This window comes from Rutilus rutilus (genome assembly GCF_951802725.1).
Source record: "Rutilus rutilus genome assembly, chromosome: 11".
In the NCBI taxonomy this organism is placed as follows: domain Eukaryota; kingdom Metazoa; phylum Chordata; class Actinopteri; order Cypriniformes; family Leuciscidae; genus Rutilus; species Rutilus rutilus.
In genome coordinates this window covers 4,191,991-4,210,402 of record NC_140216.1, presented here as the reverse complement: position 1 = coordinate 4,210,402, position 18,412 = coordinate 4,191,991, and the positions used below count along the sequence as shown (strand labels likewise).

The 18,412-nt window shown below is 37.7% G+C and overlaps 2 protein-coding genes across 11 annotated transcripts in view; one reads left to right on the top strand and one right to left on the bottom strand.

Annotated features, from left to right (window-relative positions):
- The window catches only part of trioa (trio Rho guanine nucleotide exchange factor a), a 119,063-nt gene extending 113,451 nt beyond the window's left edge, over positions 1-5,612 (bottom strand). For all 9 annotated transcript variants that reach the window (XR_014629154.1, XR_014629155.1, XM_084423135.1 and 6 more), the window contains exon 1: positions 5,057-5,612. Coding sequence is in view for 7 of the 9 variants with exons in the window: in XM_084423135.1 (XP_084279261.1) it covers positions 5,057-5,126 (70 nt within the window). In the remaining 2 variants the exon portion in view is untranslated. The remainder of the gene's footprint in view (positions 1-5,056) is intronic.
- A 1,433-nt stretch (positions 5,613-7,045) lies between these two features.
- Positions 7,046-18,210, top strand: LOC311299545 (uncharacterized protein). Of its 2 annotated transcripts, XM_084423142.1 has the most exons (14): positions 7,046-7,247; positions 7,400-7,468; positions 7,603-7,671; positions 10,104-10,128; positions 12,682-12,768; positions 13,201-13,349; positions 13,436-13,552; positions 13,652-13,685; positions 13,788-14,589; positions 14,753-14,822; positions 16,581-16,658; positions 16,750-16,851; positions 16,934-17,531; positions 17,731-18,210. In XM_084423142.1, exons 2-14 carry the CDS (start codon positions 7,409-7,411, stop codon positions 17,955-17,957), a joined length of 2,418 nt encoding a protein of 805 aa, XP_084279268.1. In that variant the 5' UTR covers positions 7,046-7,247; positions 7,400-7,408; the 3' UTR covers positions 17,958-18,210. The 2 variants fall into 2 exon arrangements, with proteins under 2 accessions (XP_084279268.1, XP_084279269.1); XM_084423143.1 differs by lacking the exon at positions 10,104-10,128.
- Positions 18,211-18,412: the final 202 nt, after the last annotated feature.

Sequence of the window (18,412 nt, the reverse complement as noted above, 5' to 3'; positions counted from 1 at the left end):
TATTTAATTATGTCACCCGGTATCGCGAGACAAACCCCATTTGTATGAAACTGCTGCCATTTTTCAATGATTGTTTTGTACACTGTAATGAATTTTAAGATAACAAACAGGTTTGAAACCATATCAAATCAATTTCTTTTATCCCCATAATTATTTATGTGTGAAAATCAAGTCAATATTTAATGTCTAATTATTTACTTACGTGGCAAGTAGCTGTGTAATAAGCGGGATAAGATACATCCGGCCGGGATAATGTACATCACCCTTCAGGGTGATACAAGGACTTGGAGCTATCGATGCACAACCATTAGAAAATTAATAACAATATATTGATTGTATTGACACCGCTCTAGACATTAAAATATGTGGGAAATTCATTTCCTGGGACAACTAAATATTATACAGTTTAGCAGTCATTAGAAAAACTGATGACAGAATGCTGACCAATCAGAATGGCTGATTACTCCATTACTCCAGTCTTCAGTGTCACATGATCCTTCAGAAATCAATCTAATATGCTGATTTGCTACTCAAGAAACTATTATTATCAGTTAGTTGTGCTGAATATTTTTGTGGAAACCAACCATGATACATTTTTGAGACTCTCTGATGAATATAAACTATTCAAATCTTTTATAACATTAAATATAAAAATCATTCTATTCATAAAGAACGGTGTCCATGTTTTATTAACAGTTCAAGTTAGTATTGTGTAAATACCATGGTAACTGTAGTTTCTGTAACCTTAGCCCGAAATACCACTTTAATTTACCACTTATTTAAAAGCCTTGCCTTATAATACTGTTTATTCATCGTGTTACAATTCGTATACAATTTATGTGTATGTTAAGTTAAGTGGGACGATACTTGTGTGCAAGTTAACCATTTGAGAAATAAATTTGCTTGTTTCAAATTCCTAAAAATGTGGGTCACAGCTTAATGACCAAGGGAAAATGTGGGTCCCATGGCCAAACCAGAACTACTGCATTAACCAATGGTAACTAAGCTAACCTCATTATAAAGTGTTACCAACAGAACTAATGTCAATGGTCAACACACCCAGTTTCTCTATTAGACATATTTTACCCCTCACCCTCATTTTGGCCCTTATTCTGTCTTTTCTGCTTCTCGTCTGCCCTCTCTTCCACTAACTATGTCCCTCATTTTCTGTCAGGATGATCCAGCATCGGCCTGGGTGATTTACTGCCGGAAGCTGTCTTGGCGTCTCTCTCTCTCTACAGCTGAATAAGTAGGATCTTCTTGCGCTGTACCAGGAGACAGAGGGGGCAGCGAGTGCGCCATTCCTAACCCAGCGAATGTAGGTCAATACGACCTTTCCCTACCACACATGGAGACGGAGAGAAGAGCCGAACAAGAAACTGAAAAAAAAGATGACAGGGAGAGGGAATAGATGGCCGTGACACAACAGAGACATAGAAGGAGAAAAGGAGAAAGAGAAAGAAAGAGAGAGAGAGAGAGCCTAGGGTGAACGGGCTGAACGCAGGGACGATCCAGCTGGGGTGGTAACAGTCAACGACAGAAAATGTAACTCCTCAATGCTAAACCACATGACGTCTGGGTGTCAGAAAAATTCATCTAACGCTAGAGAGAGAAAAAAAGAGCCACCGCCAGGCCTCCAAAAACTACCAGGGGGCCTATTAGCCAAGGACAAAGACACCATCAAAATCAACAGAAGAGCAATTTAGCACACAATGCGAAGTTCAAAAAAAAGTTAATCAGGAAAGAGAAAGAACATAAAACTATGACTTTAACAATAAGAGGGAATATTCTACGAACAAAAGACAGGGATTTTAAAAGGGTTTTCACAGTAGCACTATTATTGGTTTAAAATAATCTAAAGAACATTTCATCCACTATAAAGAACCTTTTGTGCAATGGAAAGATTCCATGAATGTTAAAGGTTCTTCGTGGAACCAGATGCCAATAAAGAACCTTTATTTTTTAAGAGTGAAGGACATTAAATGTGACATCTGACGTGTCTTGTTTTTGTGTTTTTTTTACATTAAAATGTCTTCTTCAAACCCAGTTTAAAGGTATAGCGGAGGATCTTTCCGAATTTTAGATAAGACCCGCCCTCTCCACTTTTTGAATAAGTTTGATTGATTCACCAGAATGATTGACAATTAGGAGGACCAATAGTATAGGTGATCCACCCGGAAGTAAAAAAATCCTCCGCTATACCTTTAATATAGGGCAACTATGATTTCCTCAACGCAGAAAACAAAGACGGAATCACAGAATACAGTTATAAAAAATGGAATTTACAGTATAATGTGGAATGTCACAGAATTCGGCAAATTTTGGATGAATAAATCAAAAGAATTGGGGGGGGGGGGGGGGGGTAATAATAAATATATATTTCCTATTAATATGCCGTGGCCACTATCAGACACTAGGTGGTCAAGAAATCTGCATGAGAACATTTTCATGAACGAATTGTGATTCATCCAATAATTTTCATACTAATATTTATTCTACGTTTAAGAAGATTTAGAAACAACTGAAAACCAAACATCCGCAAAAAATCTGTGTGCCCTTGTTAAGACGAAATTTTATACAGATATATTACATCTTAAAGACGCAGAGGTTTATATGTACAGATATTAAAGGTGTTTATTAGGTTTGAACTGGTTTTGAAGATGGCACACTTAGTTTTGATTGTTTGCTTGCTTGCTAGAGGACCACGCAAAAATTACACACTTCACCTTTAGAGTCAGCTGTCAAAAACGTGCATTGGTCTACTGTATATTTCTTCATGACTTTCAAATAAATGAGTCTAGAACACTCGCTCGCATATTAGACGACAAACCTTAAGAACAAAAAGCCACTGATGAAGCCAATAGAAAGTGTGGCAGAACTTTTCCGAATCGATGTATATATATATATATATATATATAATAACCTCAGATGTGAACGAGTGAAAATTGTGAAGATCTGCTCAGACTCACAGAAAGAAAATCATTTCCAGCAGCCATTACTCCAGTCTTCAGTGTCACATGATCCTTCAGAAATCATTCTAACATGCTGATTTGGTGCTTATGACATTTCTTATTACTGTCAATGATGAAAACATCATTACTGCTGTATCAGACAGCAGACAAGAAGATTCATTTTTATGGCATGTAGACGGATGATGAACACGGGTCAAGGTGTTCAGTGAGTACAGGGGTGAGGAGGTGGAGTTAGAGACAGAGTCTATGAGCTGATGCATGTTCAAACATGATGGTAAACAGATATGTGCAAAAACTGAATAATACAGGACAAACTTAAATAGGCAAACACAGCACAAATATCAAGAGGCTGCAAAGTGGGTATTAATATTTAACAGTAACTTAGTGGCCATGCTAAAAACAAGCAAAATGTTTAAAACCAAAAGCCTCTTGAGAGGTTACTGAAACAACCAAAGATTTCCGTTGTGAAATCTGCAAGATACAGTACTTCCCATTGTGGTTTCACGACCAAACCCAAACAAAACCACTACGCTCGTATCTCAAGTGGGTAATGTCATTTGTGTTGAAACTGGTGTAACTTATCATAATGCTTTAAAAACAACTTAATAAATCATTTTAGACACTTGTCTAGTGTCTTGAAGACTTAAGGTTATCCAACATGAAAAACTGTTATAACCAGTATAAGCTGGTCTCTCAGCCTGGCCAAGCTGGTGTTCATTTGGTTTAACCAGCAAATGAACTGGTCAAACAGAACGAACAGCTAAAATGTGTCCAAAAACAGCTTGAAACCAGCTTAGGCTGGTTTGAGATGGTTGTTTTCAGTAGGACAGGACTTCGTGACCTAGTCTTGGACTGAATATTTCCTGAATGCATTATGCAGAGCCATTAAATGAGTCTTGTGAATGATTAACTGGGCTTGCAGATGAAAGTCCTGCTATCAGAATGAACAACAAGATGTGTCATATATCTGATATACCAGCCTGTATAACTTACATCATCATCAGATTATATGCAGATATATAGCCTAGCTATCAATTAAATCCCTGTATAAAACACATTACATCATCATTAACATAAAAGCAATCTAATATTTGATTTAAAAAAATATGATATTTCATAAGCTGGTCCAAGACAGAAGGTAATTGTGTCATCAGTCTTTCTAGAATAGCTTTGCTAATTTAGCAACCAAATGCTACACGAGTCAATCAGGTTACAGATTAATCCCGTTTTCAAGCTAAATCTGGCTTATAATAACCGCTATCGCGTCTGTCATTATCTTTTACGTGAATAACGATATCATATCTTGAAGTGCTGAGGTATTAATTATTTTTAACCTCTTTCACCGCCTCAATCTATCACACCATGCTAGCGAGTTAGCAGGGAGTTGGAGTGCCACGCCAGGTCATTGTTTACATTGCTGACTACCTTCGATTCTCAGATTCGTCGGATCGCTCATAAACTACTGATTGTCTGACTAACTGATAGTCTTGTGTTGATAAATAACGGTATTTTATTTATCCGTTCAGAAATGGGTCATTAAAAAGTAGCATAAAGGGACTGACACTTTGAATATACTTCATTTCCTATGGCTGCCTCCAAATCAAGATAAAAAAGTATGGAGATGATAATAGACTAAAAGGGGTTTTGTGGGTAAAATCTGTGTATTTGGGAGTATAACTGAAATTATTTATTCATGTGGCCTGCACAGCACTCCAGCTAACCTTATATTTCCACCCACAAGCCCATATGTTGCACGACTGACCCACATAAATTGAACATAATGATCTTTTACTGACAAAGCAGTTAAAATCCATAGGATGTGATGGTGATTTCTGTAATTATGCTGCTAAAATCTTTAACCAACGGGCACAAATGACTCGAGCTAACGACACACCAACTGATATTTCTCCAGCTAGGTTGTCATAAACCACATTTCCAACCTAACGCTGGTTGTCAAAACCAATATTATAGAGATGTTTGCACTTAATGCATTATATGTGGTAGAAAAACGACTGCAAACGCCCAGTGCGACCCAACCTCCCCATCCGAACAATGTCCCGCAGCCTCGCGAGTTTCGGGCTTACCAGATTTGAAGAACGTCGCTATATCGGCCGCGTCCTTAGCCGCCTCCTCGGCCCCTTCCCCCGAGCTCATGGCTGTGGCGAAAAACACAAAAAACTAATATCCAAATCTAAAGTTGCTCTTTATTTTCCCCACAGGCAGAGGGATTTAGAAAAGATGTCCGCCCCGGTGTCTGAGGAATGATCTGACACGGACGGGAAAGGATCACTTCTGACTGCTGGGGAACATCACAAAACCTCCTCCATCTTGGATAACACAAATTACTGATAGCGCCGGCCGGCGGCTCTCCCGAGTGTAGCTGAGAGAGACTGGAGTCAGGGAAGACTGCCGGGGGCGGGAGTTTGCTTCAGAAAAAGCAGCCTTTTCCCTTTCCAGTGACCTTAACTGGGTCCTCAGGGGCCCCATAATGATTTTTTTGGTAGAATATGGTGGAATTCGAAACATCCAATTTTCCTTGGCACTTCAAAGACTCTTCATGATAGATCATATATTCATTAGAAATGTGTTTTGATGTGCAAAAATGTCTTCTTGGAATTGATTCTCTCAAACCTGAAATGAAAGTTGTTACTGTAACATTGAATGAACACCCAAAAATGAATGAACACCCACATTTTAAAATGAATAAACAGCCAAATTTTACACTATTATATTTTACACTATATTGTATCTTATTTGTGTGTGTGTGTGTGAGAGAGAGAGAGAGAGAGAGAGAGAGAGAGAGAGAGAGAGAGAGAGAGAGAGACAGAGAGAGAGACAGAGTTCTATGTGTGTGTGTGTGTATGTATGTGTGTGTGTGTGTGTGTGTGTGTGTGTGTGTGTGCTGCTGTTGTATTTTGTTTATTTTATTTATTATTGTCTGTTTTTACATTTGGACCCTGTGTCTGTAATAAAGACTGATGATGATGATGATTTTCCCTCATATTGTCTTCAGGTCATTTCTGGCTCATTTTCAATAAAGGCACATTTTAGGCCTATGTAATTTTCTCCTATAAGACCACATGGCAACAAAAAACACTAAAGTACTTTCCAAAACACCTATAAACACCAAATTGAATAATTGAAACAGATGTGAAACGTCACAATGTAAATTTATGTTGAAATACACAATTTCTTTTTTTTTTTTCTTTTTTTTTTGTGGACTGAAACAGTAACTTGTAATGAAATGTGACAGTGAAATGCCAAAAGTGATCGAAATCTGCTAACAATTTTTTACTGTAATTATCCCATCAATATTCAATTAATATTTTTTTATCATGATACACATTGGGACCTGGATTTAGTCCTAGAAGAGGTCTCTTAGAGGTTTTAGACCAGTAATCATTTTGTATGTGTTTTTATTGCAGGTCAAATCTAACTCAAAGATCACAGGTGGGTGGGCACAGTTTCCTAGATCATAGGAAGGTTACAAGGTTTCCCGAAATGCATATACATAAGTAGCCTATTTTTCAAGTTCCTCTGTTTTTCATAATTCTCATAATTTTCATAAAAGAGAGGCAGAGAGGGGTATATTTCTTTTTGTCAGTGGATTTACTGTACTGTATATTCACTATAGCCTCTGGCGAATGTCATAAAGCCCACACTTATTGAGTCACACCGACCTCTGCTGGGTAAAACTCTACGTGCATTGGGTAGCATTCTTCAGCTAACCTGTTTTTTGGGTTCATCATAATACTGTTCCAAGCTCGGTTTTGTCCCAAACCTGTATGACTTTTGTTCTGTGGAACACAAAAGAATATATAAGACAGAAGAGTCTCAGTCACCATTCACTTTCATTGTTTTCTTTTTATTGTGAATGGTGACTGAGGCTGTCAGTTCCTAACTTACACATAACAGTGTTAGTCAGACATAACATCTAATTTTGGAGGAAATAGAGGAAAAAAGGTCATACAGGTTGGGAACAACAAAATTATCTTAGTTTATTTGATTATTATTTGTATTTATTTATTTTACGAACTATTCGCACCCATCCACTAGGTGGTACAAACGTTTTCGCAGAAAATATCATTTCACCACAGAAGAAGCAAAGGATGAAAGAAGTGGCCTAACGTAAAAATTGAATTTCACTAAATTTTGTTTGTAACATCACTTTAATATCACTGTTCAAGGAAATTGTTTTGTTTTGTGGGAATTAAAAGCGCAGATCGCTAATTCGCTAATCTATCGCTAACTCTTGCGGGCGAGGCGTTACAGTAGGTGCGTCGCAATTTTGATTACGTAAACGTGTATGAAATGTGTGATGCATCTAAATTGATTAATGTTTTCTGCACTGTATTAATCTCGCACGACTGTCTAAGAACATATTATGTACATAGCTCCCTATAAAACAACATTGTGTCTTGTTTTAGTTTGCAGAGATGTCTGATTTGCTGACAGTGTACGACGATGACCAGGCCAACACCTTCATCGATTGCATGGTAAAATCCGTCTTATTTTGACCCTAGTGCACAAAAACAGATAGTAATGTTCATCCTGTTTATTATAACTCTATGTAAATGCATTGATGTGACTTGATTATAGACAAGTAATATTGATAACTTCCGTTCCTCAGATCTGCGATAAAAGAATAAGGGGCGAAACACATTACAAAATCCACGTGACTACACTGCAACATTTGAAGGTAAGGAATGAAAATCGAGTATAGTGTCTGAAGGAATATCAATAATTGACCACCAAATTTAGGAAATGTAAAATTATTTCCTAAGGATCACGTGACACTGAAGACTGGAGTAATGGCTGCTGTTTTTTTCTCTGTATTTTTTAATGTAAAATTTTGTGTTTAGGCTACATAGCACTAGTATTTCTGTTTTTATGTAAGTATTATTAATAATGTTTTTTAGTAGTTTTAGACAATAATACTTTGATTGTTTGTTTTTTTTGTTTTATTCACTTTTCTGTTTCATTCAACTTTAGGGCTTCTAAGGATTAGAGATCAACCAGCGAACAACATTTTGCCTGTTCATTTCCTTTGTCTCGGACACTGTTTACTAGCCTGACAAGCCAGACCCACATCAAGATGTTGGGTCTGGGAACACACCATTGGCAGGGCTCAATTCGAGGGGCGGGATAAACGGTTGTCTTTCAAATTCCCTTCACGCAATAGGATAGCGCTACAACCAACCAGAGCGTTTTCACATCAGCGGAGCTAGTTGATAGATTAAACTTTTGCCGTATCCGGTCGGCAAAACTCCGAATGACTTCAGTGCCGTTCTTTGGTCTTTCTTTTCACAAAGAAAAGCTTAACTCCAAGTCTTCCAGAGTTGCGGCCGAAGCCGATTCGAAAGACCGCTGTTCGCCAGCAGCGGCAGCCATCTTCTTTGTTTTCAAGTAGCAGGGGAACCGTCACAACTCTGCCGTCATTATGTTAAGCCCGCCTACCGACTCTATACACGATGTGATTGGCCTGACTAGAGTTTGGTTTTTCCAGCTCGCAAGCCAACGGAGAGTTGCTAGACGACACTGGCTGCAAAATAAAATTTGCATCTAGATTTCTAGGCTAACTGTTTACAGGTTATGACCTTGTATATGGGTTATTCTGCATTGCTTTACCAGTCCCAAAAACTACTCATTCTTCTTTAAAGCGGATTAGATAGAGTTGTGTGGACACTGGACTATTTTGGAGTCTGTTCGATGACATTTCTTTATCTTTTACTATAAGCAACAGTATGACCACAAAGACATCAGAGACCCCAGCCAGCGTCCTCTTTCAAGGACACTTTTCTTGGTCCACTTCTGGTTCTTTTAAAAAGGATTCAAGTGTGAGACACTGAGATGCCAGTTACATAACATTTTGAAGACCAATAACACTCTACCATTTTATATGTTTATCTTTCTGCTTTAACAAGGGTTTCGATCACGTGGATCTTCAGTCTCCTGAATGGATGATGCTGCTTGAAACAATATATTCTTGTATGTTTGAGAAGATTCAGGAGCACCATAACATTTGTTTATTCTTGTAGTCTGAGGGCATCCTCAAACTACTTCAAATAGTTGTCATCGGCACAAAATTGTGCTGTAGTTTGTCAGACGACAGCAGGTGATGATGTGCTTCTTTTCAAGACTGCTTAATGACCATTGGATGCATGTTGCATACTAAAATGGCAAGAGTTGTGAAAATCTGTTTGACTGGCCGCGATGCGAGAGTCAGACTGCACAGGTTGCAGCAAAGAATGTTCACAAGGAAGAACTTGTTGCTTTATTTTTCCAAAGTTTGTGACATTCGTGACAAATTTTAATCTTTGAAAGTTACTCAAAGGTTTTGTTTGAGGCAATTTGTAGCAACAAGCAATCTTCGAGAGAGTTAGTACTTACTACTTTTGGTCAAATGGAAATTCTGACCATAAATTCTTCCTGCATAATTTCTTTTCTGTATGTTATAACTTCCACATGCTGTCACTGTCTGTTCATTGGGTTCTGAACAGAAAGGATTTTACCTACTGGATTGTAGGTAATCCAAAAATGTACTCTATTTCACTTAGAAATGTCACTTTTTTATTAAATAACACAGGTTCTACCTGAATAAATATGGCACTGAATCCTGCGTAAATCCAAGGACACATTTTCATGTTTTTTTTCTAGTCTTTGAATGACTTGTATTAAGTACATTCTCACTGGACTGTTCAGAACTCTTATGCTTTTACACTTTTGTGGCACCTTACTCTTCAACTTTGTGAAATTCCTCATTTCATCTCATGAACAGGTGAAACCCAACCTTGTGGATTGCTTCTGGAAAATTTGGATTCCTTATTCCACATACATTATGATGTCCATACTTTTGGTTCTTCAACCTTTACCTTTTCTTCAGAGTGATGCACAATACTGGTCCCATAGATCTCCTGGGGTTAAGTGCCTTAATCAAGAGCCCAATGATGAAAGAAGGTCTCCCCCTTTTGGGGTTTGGACCATCAACTATCTCAACACTCTTTGCTGCTTTGTCATTATTAACTTTTGTTTACTTTATTTCAGTATTGCAAGTAACTCCTATGAAGTGATCATAAGTAAAACGTATAATCATCTGTCCCTGTTTTTCCTCCACTGTTTATCTCTTCAAAGAAAGAGGAGTCCTATGCTTCACAGGGTAAGTAGTAAAAATCACAACTTTGTGATACAATCTTTTTTTTCTTATAGTTTCCCTGTTGTGTTCAGTAAAAAAAGAGTTGGAATCAGTGTAATAAGATTATACTAAGGGTGTTTTCACACTTGGCAGGCTTGGTTTGATTACAACTAACTCTGTTAGTGCGGTTCATTTAAATAAATGTGAACGCTGCCATCTGAAACTTGGTGCCACCAAACAGGCGGACCGTGAATCACATTTTCAGGTGCAGTTCAACTGAAATATGAACACAACATGGACCAAACACATCTAAAAGATCCAAAAACTGAATGTAATTTCACAAGATGCGACCCTAAAAAGGACAGAATGCTCAAGGATCATCATAGTCCCGATGTTGTCCATTACAGTTCAGTACAGGCATTGGATCCGCCTCTCCTTGTCATAAAAGCTGTCCAATCCAATCAGACCTTATCCTTATGCCTTTTGTTTTATAGCTTTAGGTCCAGTGTTAAAAATGACAGTGTGAACGCAAAGCGAACCAGGACTAAATATAATAGCAGAAACTGAACTACAAGTGTGAACACACCCAAAGTGTCGCAGAATTTAATTATTTAATTATTAGTTATTTTGACATTTGTATGTGCTTAGAAGCACAATTCTGTATCCTATCAGGAAATTCAACAGAAATCTCAAGGAGTTTGTAAGTATTCAAATTGTCAGGTATCATTCCATAGGTCAGGTAGGGTTTCCATTGAGGAAGATGTCCTTCTGCCATCAAAAATATATGGTCGTCAAACTCGCAGGATTCACCACTGATGATAGGAATCATCACAAGAACTGTTTTTTTCTTTTCTTTTTTTCTTTTTTTTCTGAAGTAATATGAAGACCTAGCTGATATAGTTTTGTTGGCAGTCAGCTGTGGATTTGAAGATTAAGAAGAAACAGAATCCTGTTGGAATCACACAGAACTGAGATGAGAAATGCATACGTGGATTTTTATGGATGTAGTGAAACCATGGGATTTTCAAGAAACAGGAATAGAATAAGATGTGACTCTATTTCAGGAATTTAGGGGGACGCGGGGGACTTTATTTGGCTTTAGGTGTAAGGCATGAAACGGAATTTGCGATGTATATCCTAGTGAAACGGCTTCTCGAATGAGGAAAAAAAATGTAGGGTGGGACTTGAGTTTGTCTATCAGGCATTGATTGGACCGTTGTCGTTTGCTAATTGCAAACGTTTCATGCGAGTGACGTTGCTGGAGGGGAAGGATTGAAACTCGTCTGGCTGTTGGCCAGCCTTCTCTTCTCTGACGTCAAGTACATCAGTGCAATGTCACTGTGAGCGGGCCGGTTTTCTATTTAAAGATTACAAATGCACATTTAAAAAAACAATTATGTGCACATAAATAATTTAATAAACACTGCAACATTGCAATGGTGACATAAGAACTACATCTGAACAATGAATTCATCGGTTTGCCTCATTGTTCATGCCATCCAGTCTTTTTTTTTTTTTTCACCATATTTATTTAAATGTGCATTGTGGGATGAATTTGTACATTTCCCCACACCCCAAAATACAGTATACATGCTGTAAATAGCACAATGCTTCCAGTGTGCTCAGCAGATTATCTTACTTTTTATTTCACTTTCATTGTGTCCCCTTTATATCTGTGATTTACCAAAGGAGGCAGTGAGGACTAGAGAAGCAAGTATGTCATACATATTATGTGTATGGACAGATTCCCAGGTGCATAAGTTTGGATTTCTACAGCATCTTTCAGACTGATCTCAATCCTGGGATACTGTTTTGCCATAGCGATGTGAGAAAGCTAGGACAACGGTTGTACCAGCTCATCACCTGTGCAAAACCTGTTTCTTGCACTGCGTAAAGATGCTTTTCAGCATGACTTCTCTGTGACGTTACTGGACTTTGATGTTGCCCAAAGCTTCTTAGATTCTAGAGATCTGAGATGCCATATGGATCCTTGAGTGGATGGCACAATTTAGTAATGCTTCAGCATTACTTAACAATTTGAGACCAGTTTGTCTTTCACCAAGTGATGTCTTTTTTGATTGCTGAACATTAGACGGCCTCCCCTGGATTTTCATGAAATGTGACGTTTCAGCAGAAATATATGGGAATGTCCTTTAAATATTGGTAAGAAGGATGACAAGGATTTATTTTTATTTTTACCTGAAAAGAGGCCTCGAGTCTAAATCAGCTTCTGAACAACCAGAAATGGTGTTCATGAAAATGAACTTTATCTTTTACTGTTTGATAGTAGGTCAAATGAAAACAATTTTGAAGCAAACATCAACATTTCGGAGGGATCTTCATCAATCTTCCTCAAATTTCATTCAAATTTGTGTTCCTCTGGTACAAACTGCTTATAAAAAAGCATAATGCTTGAAAATGCACCTTTTTTGAACGGGGTGGGCATATTTCAGACATTTTGTGTTACTTAGCTGCAGTAGAAGAATTGTATGAACTTTCAGACGTAGGACTATGTTTTTTGTATATTTGTAACCTTTTGAAATGAACATGTTTTATGAGCTTATTCTGTCCTTATAGGAAAGATTCCGAGACAACCTCCACTGCCGGAATGGACAGATATCATAGAATATTTGAAATACCTGAAACTTGATGAGCCCATTATTGGTAAGATGACTTTAATGGTTAGGATACCATTGAAATCATGATGAGTGAAACAGTCTTAAAGGGATAGTTCACCCTATAATGAAAGTTTAGTCATCATTTACTCACCTCATGTCTTTACAAATCTTTATGGTTTTCTTTCTTTTGTAAAACACGAAAGAAGATATTTTGGAAAATGTTTTGGAACTGTTTTCGTCCATACAGTGGAAGTGAATGGGGTCCAAAATAACACTGGAATTTGGTCCCCATTGACTTTCATTATATGGCCAAAAACAAATACTGAGACATTTTTCTAAATATCTTTTATGTTCCGCAGAAAAAAAAAACAATCATATGAAATGGCATGAGGTGAGAGAAATGTTTATTATTAGGTGAACTATTCAGTATTTTTACAATTTAATTAAACTGCTTACTCTTCCTTTTTTCTTTGTTCAGGTCTCGGCTCCCTGAGACAGATCCCAGATCATGTCACTGATGATGGCAAAGGTGTGTTAAAATACAAGTGCCGATTGTGTAACGTTGATATGGACCTTTTTAGTATGGTGGCCCATGTCGTTGGACGCAAGCACCGGCAAAAATACTTGGTATGGTGGCATTTTTCCTCATTTTACTTTTACCCTTATTCTGTTCAGAGTAAAATAAAGTGGTTACATTAGATCTGTCTTATCAGGAACTGAAAAGGCCAGATTTGGTGACATGGCATGACAGCGCACAGAAACAACCAGGTCTCGTTGCCAGAGCGAAAGCTGCAGTAGTCGAAAAGCAGGAGGGATGGGGAACGCCTGTGGTATTAACATCTTTGTTGCTTATAAAATGAATTATTTTTAATAGTTTACATTAAACATCTAGAAATATGAATTACTATTCAGCTGTAATTTCATTTCAGGCACTCAGAAGAGACCAATTTTCAAATTTCCAAGGTGAAATTTTGACTTCTTAAACCACAGCTGCTTTTTTACAATTTTTATATATACAGAATTCCAGTTTGTGTAAAATTGTAAACTAAATTTTGTACCTTACAGGAAGAGATTTACCGTCCAGTGTTCATGAACAACCCTACTATGGACGAGACTCTATTAGGGAGTCACCTTTGGCAGAAGATAATATTCATAAACAGACGTACTTAGAAGAACAGGGAGGACCATATTATACTGGCGAAAAGTATGACCATTATGATAGACCTAATCCAGATGATGCAGTCCGCCAGCAATCCTATCCAGAAGGAAACCGACATCAACAACCATATGAAGAAGCCGACATTCGAGGAAGAGGCTTACGAGGGGATAGTTATCCTGAAAGAGGGGATAATTATCCTGAAAGAGCTGAAAGAGAAATGCATACTAGGCCCTATGCAGACCAGGGTCCAAGGAGACTTCGAGAAGACTATGAAGAAGTTCTTGGCCAAGGACAGTTCTCAAGAGGTGATAGACTTGTGTCTATAGATGTCCAAGAGAAAGTTTATAATGAAGGCATGCCAAGAAACCGATTTAATGACAAAGACCTCCGAATCCAGCGCCCTGGAGAATCTGAATATCAGGCTGAGCCAATGGAATATAGGCGATACGCAACTTATGAAGAGGAAAAACTTGCCACGAATCCCATGCCCATGCATGGAAAAGGTTTTCATGACGAGGAGAGAAGAGGGACTGTCAGAGAGTTGCACAGAGGGACTTGGGACAAAGCTAATGAGATGCAAGGTTACCCCCACATGCTTGAGCCCAGAGATCCAAGAGCATATTCACAGGAAGCTGTTCCAGCTAAAAAGAAAAAGAAGAGCAGATTCTCTGATGCAACCACAGAGGAAATAGCACTCGCGCATATGAGGTAGCTTGTTGGATCGTTTCATAAAGTCACATTCAGAAAATCATACACTTTGTTGCACAATGTTATGAAATTTGATGCAATTATTAGTATTTTTACACCCATTTGCATTAGTCTGTTGTCTTTAATTGTATTTTGTTTTGTTTTTTTACAATTCTTATTTTAGACATTCCAAAAAAAACATCCAAAAAGAGAAGTCAAGAGGAGCCCAGTTCAGAGCAAAACAACCACCTCCGGTAAAACTGCAAAGCCACTAAACCCTTGGGTTTACACACAAAAACAAGTATATTGAGAATTTAAGATAACTCGTTTTAAAGGGGAACTCTCGCCAAAATGCAACCTAGGGTCTTTTTGTTAATCTACCCGAGGCAAACTTTCGTTTAAAAGCATAATTAGAATGGAAACGCCACTTTTAAGTTTGACCGTATTTCCATTTTCGGTCAAATTGCCTTTTGAATGGGAGTGCTTGGGGCACTTCTATGATGGCATTAAAGGGATAGTTCACTTTAAAATGAAAATTCTGTCATCATATACTCACCCTCATGTTGTTTCAATCCTTTATGAATTTCTTTCTTCTGCTGAACAGAAAGGAAGATATTTAGAAGAATATCAGTAACCAGACAGTTTCTGGTCCCATTGACTTCCATAGTATATTTTTTTTTCCTACTATGGAAGTCAATGGGACCAGAAACGGTCTGGTTACTGGCATTCTTCTAAATATCTTCCTTTCTGTTCAGCAGAAGAAAGAAATTTATACAGGTTTGAAACAACATAAGGGTGAGTATATGATGACAGAATTTTAATTTTAAAGTGAACTATCCCTTTAAAAATCGCTATTTTTAAAACACTAAGAAGGCTCGACATAACATGAAACTTTGCTCGAAGTTTCACCAGGGGCTTTACACATGAACTCGAGCATTGAGAACATTGTTTATGTACACAGAGTTTACTAAAAAGAAAGATTTTGAACAACTCACTGTGTTTCCGTCCGCCGGCATTTTGTCAGTCAAAAATAGTCGATCTCCGAATGCGAATGAACTGACTCTGAATTTTAGTATTGCTTCTTATATGAGCATCCTGTTTCAAATACTAGGTCAATATTGATTTTCACTAACGACAAAACAACAAATTATCTGTGAATTTATATGGAAATAAGCTTTAGGAGCTTTCCGTCTTTACTCTCCTTCCTATTACGGAGATCGACTATTTTTGACTGACAAAATGCCGGCGGACTGAAACACAGTGAGTTGTTCAAAATCTTTCTTTTTAGTAAACTCTGTGTACACAATGTTCTCAATGCTCGAGTTCGTGTGTAGAGCCTCTGGTGATACTTCAAGCAAAGTTTCAAAGTGCATTTACATGCAGTTTAAGTTTGGTGTCAGTTAGACTAAAGCAAGAACTTTGTCTTGTTAAAATATGTATACAAAGGTCTGTTTTTGTGAAGTCCGACTAATGGTGTGGTAATATTTACTGTTATTCAGTCAAATTTCACGGTCGAATTTCAGTCGTTTCAATAGGAATCCATTTGAATGGGAATTTTGCCTAAGTGTGAAAAAAAAAAAAATAATAATAATAATTCCCCACACAGATTTCGCAATGAGTTCACTTAATTTGTCAAGTTGACCAACAGAAAGATGCTCGGTTTGAAAGGGACTTCTGTGTGAACTGTGCTTCATACACCACTACACTATTGATAGCCAATGGATCTGAATGAAATTGCGCTTTTTTGCACCTTGACAGAAATAGATAGTGATTTGTAGCTTGTCCTTGTCCAGCATGTACTGTATACATATTAATCAGACTACAATTGGCGGCTTCTGTCTTTGTACATGCAAACGTATTTAATATTTAACCAAACATTTTGTCACACTGTATATCCTTTGACAGACTGTAGCTTGACTACACAAAAAAACTTGCTGTAACTGTGTATGTAATTGTACTTGGTGCTCGTTGGCATTCTCATGTTGTTGTTTTTTGTGTTCCTCTCTATACAGTCATTCAATAACCAATTTGTGGACCCTGGAAGTGTATCCCATCTTGATCCAAAACATGAAAACGTTCTGGACATACTTGTGAGTGCGGAATATTTGACCAACATGAAAACAATTATTTACTTGATAGACTGGAGTTTTCATTTGAACATATTCTTTTTTTAAATTACAGAGTGACATCCAGATTGAAAATATGGATGACGCCAGATTTCTTAAAGAAAAGTTGTGCACAGTTTTGAAAGAGTTCCAAGCAAAAAAATCCGGAACAGCTGGGGTAAGCACAGTGTTATCTTTTAAGAATCATTCTCATTTAATTAGGTCTAAATAATTATCTTTTTGTTGTCTTTCATCTAAAGGGCCCATCTTCACAATCAGTCAGTGATCACAGAGGGGTAAAGCAGACGGAGCAACGCAGAGATGCATATAAAGACCCAAGGGATGATCCAGATGGCATGTATTCAGAAAACAGGGGTTTCCAAGAGATCAGACCGTATGAAAACGACCCCAGAAGTTTCCAAGAATCCAGACAATATGGAGATGACCCTAGAGATTTTCGAGAGGTCCGACAAAGTGAGGATGACCCCAGATGTCATAGAGAGACCAGATATTATGAAGATGAGTACAAGGAGCCAAACCGATTTGACGATTATCCCGGTGGTCTTCAAGAAGCAAGGCCGTACGCTGATGATCCCAGAGGATTTCAAAAGTCAAGGTTACAAGAGAATCCCAAAGGTCTTCCAGAGAGGAGACCATATGATGATGATCATAGGGAGAAGGAACAACATTACGAAGAATATTCAAGAACTTCCAGAGAAGAAGCTCCAAGAAGAACCCAAGAGACAAGATATTATGATGACGAATACAGAGGCTTTGGAAATTTGGATTCTGAAAGAAGCCGTTCATTTGAGCATTTTGAGGGCAGAGGCCCTGCAGGTGTTGAGAGAGGTTTTCAAGGTAAACAAACACCCAGTTATCATAGGGCAAACTAGTCTTCCTGAGGAGCAGATGATAGTATTTACAGTGTTTCTAAGAATTTGTTAAAAAAAAAAAAATTCCCCCACTTTTTGAACTAGTACTTTTTTCTTTTTTTTTCTGTATAGCGCCTTCATTCGTCATGATCTCCTGATTGATTCTTCCTGATTATTGTTTTCAGAGAGCTTTGGCAAACCTCCTGGTAACTTCCCACCAACTTCTCTTCAAGAAGAAGCAAGGATGCATTTTGGGAGAGGACAGCACAGGTCCCATCAGAATGACAGTCAAGCTGGCGACGAACCGTACGACCCGTTCCAGCCATCAGCCTCACCACCTCCAGAAGCGAGCACCTCCACCAGTCTTGACAAGATCGCCTCAACTCTTCTGGAGCTTGTGGCTCGTAGATAAATTGATGAGTCTTATACTTCATGATGTGATATGGTTTTAGCTTAACAATAGCCTACAGTGATTGATGTTCCAGTAAATTGAATACTGTTTTCTGCTGTTTTTCAACTACTTTTCAGTTTGTCATGTAAAGATTTGTAGCCTAGTTTCTATTGTCTTTTCAATTTGGTTTGTCTATTGTGAAATTGTAATGAGTTTAGTTCAAATGGTTTGATAAGAAATATGTTGATTTAAAAAAATAAACCGTTCAACCCACTCTTTTTGAATTTTATTTTTTATTAAATAAACACTGGTTGTATAGGCTAAGATATAACAATGGTTTTAGTGCCCTGATTTCAAACAGTGCTGAAGTTCCAAAACTTTGTAAATCAAGGTAATTTTTGTGAATTATTTCTTTAGACATCACATAAGTCTTTTTGTGTGTGTGTGTGTGAACAGCTAAATACAAAACTGGATTC